At 35.3% G+C, this 6,539-nt stretch overlaps 1 protein-coding gene across 1 annotated transcript in view; it reads right to left on the minus strand.

The window, feature by feature from the left end:
• Positions 1 to 5,443: 5,443 nt before the first annotated feature.
• The window catches only part of LOC107713303 (peptidyl-prolyl cis-trans isomerase CWC27 homolog), a 72,381-nt gene continuing 71,285 nt past the window's right edge, over positions 5,444 to 6,539 (minus strand). The window contains exon 14 of the mRNA XM_016518764.1: positions 5,444 to 5,687. Within this exon, the coding sequence (XP_016374250.1) occupies positions 5,525 to 5,687 (163 nt within the window). The 3' untranslated portion in view covers positions 5,444 to 5,524. The remainder of the gene's footprint in view (positions 5,688 to 6,539) is intronic.

The following is a 6,539-nucleotide window of genomic DNA, read 5'->3' on the forward strand; positions in this document are numbered from 1 at the left end:
CCTATCACAGAATCACATCAACCATGTTTACCCTGAAAATGTGTATCAGTGCAACAGATCTGTTTTGACTGCCCACTCTTATAACGTATATAGAGAATATTTTTACAAAAAAAAAAAACTCTAAAATAATGCTTTTTATACTTCATTGACTAATATCCAATAGTTTGCCAAACAGTTTGTGATTCGCAATGCTTCATGGGATCAGTGTTGTTATTAAGTAAGCAAATGCAAAAACTAAAATTAATTAAATTGAAAAAAAATTAAACTTTAAAATTTTTAACTGAAATTTTGCCTTGACAACAATCAGAAAGAACTATTACTAAAGGAGTACTAAAATACTTAAACTAACACTGAAATAAAAATTAATTAGAGCTAAATGGGAAAAAAAAAATTCAAAAGCACATAAAATTATTAAAAGTAAAATGAAAATATCAAAAAGCGAATTAAAATAATATTAAATACTATAATAGTATATAAATAATTCTGAAATAATACTGCATAAGATACAAAGCTTAGTCACATACCTTTGTCTTTCACATTTTGAAATAATTCTGCAAAATAAATGTAACATGATTAATCTCAGAGCTGGTTATTTTGGTTAGGACTGAAGTCTTAATTGAAAATATTTTTGAAATCTCTACAAAGAAAACTGATGGAAAAACACAGTATTTTATTCTTAAATAAACTGTTATGCTCTATAAATCAATAAAAGTTACTAACCATGACATTAAGATACAAGCTGCGAAAGCAGATATTTTACTGAAACTTGATTCTAATGAAGGATGCACACCTTTCACCAGCCTCCGATCCAGACATGGCATTAGCAGTTTTGAGCTACCTCATCTCAACCTGATGACAATAAAACAGCAAGAGAACAGCTGACAAACAGCTCATGCACAGTATTACACAAAGGTAGTTAGTGCTGAATAAGCAAGCAATGTTCCATTGCAATCAAACTGCAGTTTGGTGTAAGCTTGTTGATAACAGACCAAAACAAAAAGGTTACAGTCCTATAAGAGGTAAAGTTGTTTTTAATGATTGACCCCTAGTGCTCAAGGGAAAGATGGCTTGTGGAGACATCTAGAGTCCAGTACTTATACAAGCATCAGTGAGGGTGCACTTGTCCATCTTGAGTAATCTGGGCAACAGAGCGTCAATGTCAAGATATTGTCAATGTATAACTTACTTTCTTCTGCGAAACACAAAACAAGATATGAAGAATGTTTCAGCTGTTTCTGTTCAAGCCATGGAAGTCAATGGGGTCCAAAACATCACTGATTGAACCCCATGTACCCCTTGTGCTCAAATCCGTTAGCATATTTGGTGGTCCTAGTCAAAAATGACCAGCTTTAAAAAAAAAAATTGCTTGTATATCTCTCATTATGTTATATTATCACCAAATCTTGGATTCAATCTTCTAGTCGGCTTGTTCTCTTTCAATTAGCACAAGTTTTGTGGTTCTCTTTGAAGTTGATTGGTTGTAAGCCTCATTGATCAGAGAGCTACCTGAAACATAAATTAATTAAATTTAAAAAACAAACAAAAACATTATTTGTCAAGAATTTTGGCAAAACACTCAAAAACTGAGGTGCATAAGCTCAGATCAATGAGGCCTATGAATCAAGTTCAAGTTCAGTTTTATTTCTAGAGCACATTTAAGCACGAAACAAGGCCGACCAAAGTGCTGCACAACATACAATAATATATAACAAGGAGAAAATCAGTAAACAAATAAAAGCAATTCAAAATCCATACAACAACAAAAGCAGATTAAAACAATTCAAAGGCACATATTACTACATGTTAAAAGCCAGAGAGAAAAGATGTGTTTTAAGATATGACTTGAACTCAGATAAAGTAGAAGCCATTCTGATGTGAATTGGTAAGTTGTTCCAAAGGGTGGGGCCAGCCACTTCAAAGGCTCTAGATCCTCTGGTTTTTAAGCGTGTTCTAGGGGTCTGAAGGAGAAATTTGCCCTCTGATCTTAGTCCCCTCTTCGAGGAGTAGGGGTGGAGTAAATCAGACAAATAAGACGGAGCTTGATTGTTAAGTGATTTATAGACAAGTAGCAATATTTTAAACTCAATTCGATAGTGAACTGGCAGCCAATGCAATGATCGCAAGAGGGGAGTGGCATGATCAAACTTTTTACACCGCTTCAAGAATCTAGCTGCAGCATTTTGAACTACTTGTAGCCGAGAGATTTGGGACTTTGATATTCCGAAATAGAGGGCGTTGCAATAATCCAGCCAAGTTCCAAAAGAATCAAGAAAAGCCAAGAATCAAGTTCCAAAAATACATTTTTATAGTAAAAGTGTTGTAACCATGATTTGGTGGATTTATGAACAAATACCATGGTTTAACTATGGTTAGTGTAGCAAAACCATGCTTAATTTGTGGTTACCATGGCCTAACTATATATTTTTTGTTTTATTTGTAGTAAAAACATGCTCAAATTTCATAAGGGTTTTTGGGGGGGTTGGGTCCCAGTAAAGTATGCAAATTATCAAAGAAATTGTGGGAAGTTGTTCCCTGTGTGAGCAAAGACAATAAGTTTTAGTCCAATGCTAACTAACACTTTTGGAAAAAAATAAAATCCTCTCCTTACCAGAACACAACGTGAGAGTTAATTTCATTGTATGAAATAGGGGGGGAAAACACCTTTTTCTAATATCATCTTTTGTGTTCTGCACAAGAAAGAAAGTCATACAGATTTGGAATGACATGAGGGTGAGTAAATGATGACAAACAGAAAAATAGTTTGTCAATAATGCAACACGACAATAACAAAGAGTCATTTTTTCAGCTAAAGTCAGTTCACAGATGATTCAGTGATGTCATCATCTAGTACGGCTCTCTTCCAATAGTGTCTGTGGTTATGATCATCTTTAGTATCTCCTTTGAAGGCATCTGGAGTAAAACATCTCCATATTAAACGGAACAAAGAAAAGACCTGAATCGGAAGCAACGCAACCTGTTTTACAGAATACACCCCTAACAACAAGAGAAAACAAGAGAATCATTCACCGAATAACTTCAGTACTTTTAATAAGAATGAACGTATAGTTAATTCATACAGTGAAGACTGTACGGTGAAGTTCTTTTTACATTGGATTACTTTATTCAGTTTCTGTATAGTAGGCTATTATTTTAGTAGGCTAAATTATTTCATTTGTAGCTTTTTTCTATTGTATTTACCCTATTGTTTGTAATTTTTTTTATTGTATTACTGACTGTTTCAACTCACTGCTGTTTGTTGACAATGCAACTGCTCTGAAAGAACAGATTAAGGTCATTTTGGGGTTTTTAAGAACGCACTGACAGTGGCCGCCTGACAAAGTTTTGCTTAGGATCCCCAGAAGTCTAGGACCAGCACGGTGTGTGGGAACTGAAGAAAAAAAAACGGGGAAAAAAACGTCTACAACACCGGAGCGAGATCATACTGAATCACACTGCAAAATTTACATAGATCTCTACCTGTGGGATTTTGCAGGCAGGAGTGGGACAAAACTTAAAAGTTGAGGTTAGAGCGGGAAGAAATACTACTTAATTTTAGTGGAAGTGAGACAGAATCACTCTGGAGTGGGACTGAAAAATCAGTCCTGTCCTAGGATGGGATTTTATCAATCAGGAATTGTCTGGACTGTGAAAAGCAGGCGTTATTTAGTGAGGTGGTTGGAGGGAATGGGTTGAAACTTAAAGGGGTCATATGATGCGATTTCAAGTTTTCCTTTCTCTTTGGCAAATCCATTCAAGTCAAGTCACCTTTATTTGTTTAGCGCTTTATACAATACTGATTGTGTCAGAGCAGCTTTACAGTGTCAAACAGGAAAATAGTTTGTCAATAATGCAAGACGACAATAACAAAGAGTCATTTTTTCAGCTAAAGTCAGTTCACAGACGATTCAATGATGTCATCATCTAGTACGGCTCTCTTCCAATAGTGTCTGTGGTTATGATCATCTTTAGTATCTCCTTTGAAGGCATCTGGAGTAAAACATCTCCATATTAAACGAAACACAGAAAAGACCTGAATCGGAAGCAACGCAACCTGTTTTACAGAATACACCCCTAACAACAAGAGAAAAAAAAGAGAATCATTCACAGAATAACTTCAGTACTTTTAATAAGAATGAACGTATAGTTAATTCATACAGTGAAGACTGTATGGTGAAGTTCTTTTTTCATTGGATTACTTTATTCAGTTTCTTATTTAGTAGGCTCAATTATTTCATTTGTAGCTTTTTTATTGTATTTACCCTATTGTTTGTCTTTTTTTTATTGTATTACTGACTGTTTCAACTCACTGCTGTTTGTTGACAATGAAACTGCTCTGAAAGAACAGATTAAGCTCATTTGGGGTTTTTTGAGAACGCGCTGACAGGGAACGAATGAAACTGCTTGCTCTGAAAAGATTAAGCTCATTTGGGGTTTTTTAAGAACGCACTGACAGGGACCGCCTGACAAAGTTTTGCTTAGGACCCCCAGAAGTCTAGGACCAACATGGTGTGTGGGAGCTGAAGAAAAAAAGAAAAAGAAAAAAACAGCCTACGACACCGGAGCGAGATCATACTGAATCACACTGAAAAATTTACATAGATCTCTAACTGTGGGATTTGCAGGCAGAAGTGGGACAAAACTTAAAAGTTGAGGTTAGAGCGGGAAGAAATACTACTTAATTTTAGTGGAAGTGAGACAGAATCACTCTGGAGTGGGACTGAAAAATCAGTCCTGTCCTAGGATGGGATTTTATCAATCAGGAATTGTCTGGACTGTGATCTCACCACCGTAAGAGCCAATATTCGTTTCTTTCACTACAAAAACTCATGTAATTCATCGCGTTTTAAAAGTCTCTGGTTAATCATCAAGTTAACCATATACCTATATCACATTGTGCTTCTTTCTAAATTTTGTTCTAGCCTCATGCCCATGAAATGCATTTAAAGAGCCCATAAAATCAAAATGTTGTTGCTTTTAACCTATGGTAATCTGAAGTAAACTAAAAATCTATGAGTAAAACTAGAGTATAAATGGCATTCCTCTAGTACTGCTCAGTTGTGTCACTTCCGGGTTCTTCAGGCAGCTGTAAAAGAGCTGATGTGAATTAACACTTTGAAGTTAAGCTGAAAATGATATAAAATATATACAAAGATATATAATATAAAATAAATACAAAGTCAAATGCATGACCAAGACCCAATCTCAGCACATCCTAGTTCTTTGTGAAAGGATATGCAAATAAAAATGAGATATTTGTAGAGAGGATGATTAAACATGTTCATGAAGAGGTTTGTTTTGCGTAAAGATGCAAAAAAATCACTGAGGAATAAGAAGATGGCGTTGCCTTTCCTCTATGGGTTAAAAACAATAAACGCTTGCCATCTTCATCATTAGTAGACAGAAATGAATGTCTTTTCAATAAAGAGTATGCAGATATCTCCCACACACAGTGCATATGATTCTTCTCAGCTAGAAATGCGTTCCCCTCTTTTTCAATGGCAGGAGTCACTCCAGACGGGCAGTCTCACCTCCTGGCCTTCTTCTCTTTCATGAGTTTTTTGCTCTCCTCTCGTCTCCTCTTGTTGACGGGGTTGCGTGGATCATAGATCTCAAACGTGTCTTCGTCCTGCATATTGGCATCTTTTACCTTTCTGGTTTGTTCATCAAAGTGCAGAACATGGGCCATCCTAAATCACAAGGGGAAACAGAGTTCAGTTCAAAAGAACAGCAAAGCTCATGGGCCACTAAATCATCAAAATCAGTGTTACAAGTGCTGGGAATCTCCCGGTGGAACAGATCAGATCAGAGCAGACTTCCAACTTGGATGAGTCCGCAAACAATCTGTTTCAAAGCATCTTTAAATAAATAACTCATACAAAAAATGAAAAATCTGTCATTTACTCCCACTGTGAGTGGTGTCTAAACTAAAAAATAAAATATAAAACATTAATAAAAAAGTTAATAATATTTTAATAAGATAAATTAAATAAATTAATAAATAGTATAAAATATAATAATTTATTAGCAGTAGTAGTAGTAGTATTGTTGTTGATATACTTATTTTTATTATAGTTTGTACAATAACAATTATTATTATTATTATTAATGGGTTTGGAACGCCATGAGGGTGAGTAAATGGTGACAGAATTTTAAATTCTGGGTTAACTATCCCTTTAACTTTAATATGGCATTGGAGGAACATCTTTTGTCACAATCGGATCCACGCATGAAATTTCTAAAATGTGAACTTTTCTTGACAGGTGACTGTGATTGAGCTGACCAATGACTGATTTGATTGGTTTGGCAAAAAAATTGCAGACATCTTTCAACAAATTAACTGACTGAATATCTCATTACATAATTTGAGACAAACCTATTCAGCACAGCAGCAAATCCGTTAGATTGGTACTTGCAATTTTTGTATGCATGCGACTAGGGTAGGGTTAACTGAAGGACTGATCTTCAGCTTCAGCCTGTACAGCGATGCCCCATGTAGATGGTCTCAATAATACAGTACAGATGCTCATCTACATTGCATT

The sequence above is a fragment of the Sinocyclocheilus rhinocerous genome, unplaced genomic scaffold (genome assembly GCF_001515625.1).
Source record: "Sinocyclocheilus rhinocerous isolate Xijiao unplaced genomic scaffold, SAMN03320098_v1.1 scaffold688, whole genome shotgun sequence".
Lineage (NCBI taxonomy): Eukaryota > Metazoa > Chordata > Actinopteri > Cypriniformes > Cyprinidae > Sinocyclocheilus > Sinocyclocheilus rhinocerous.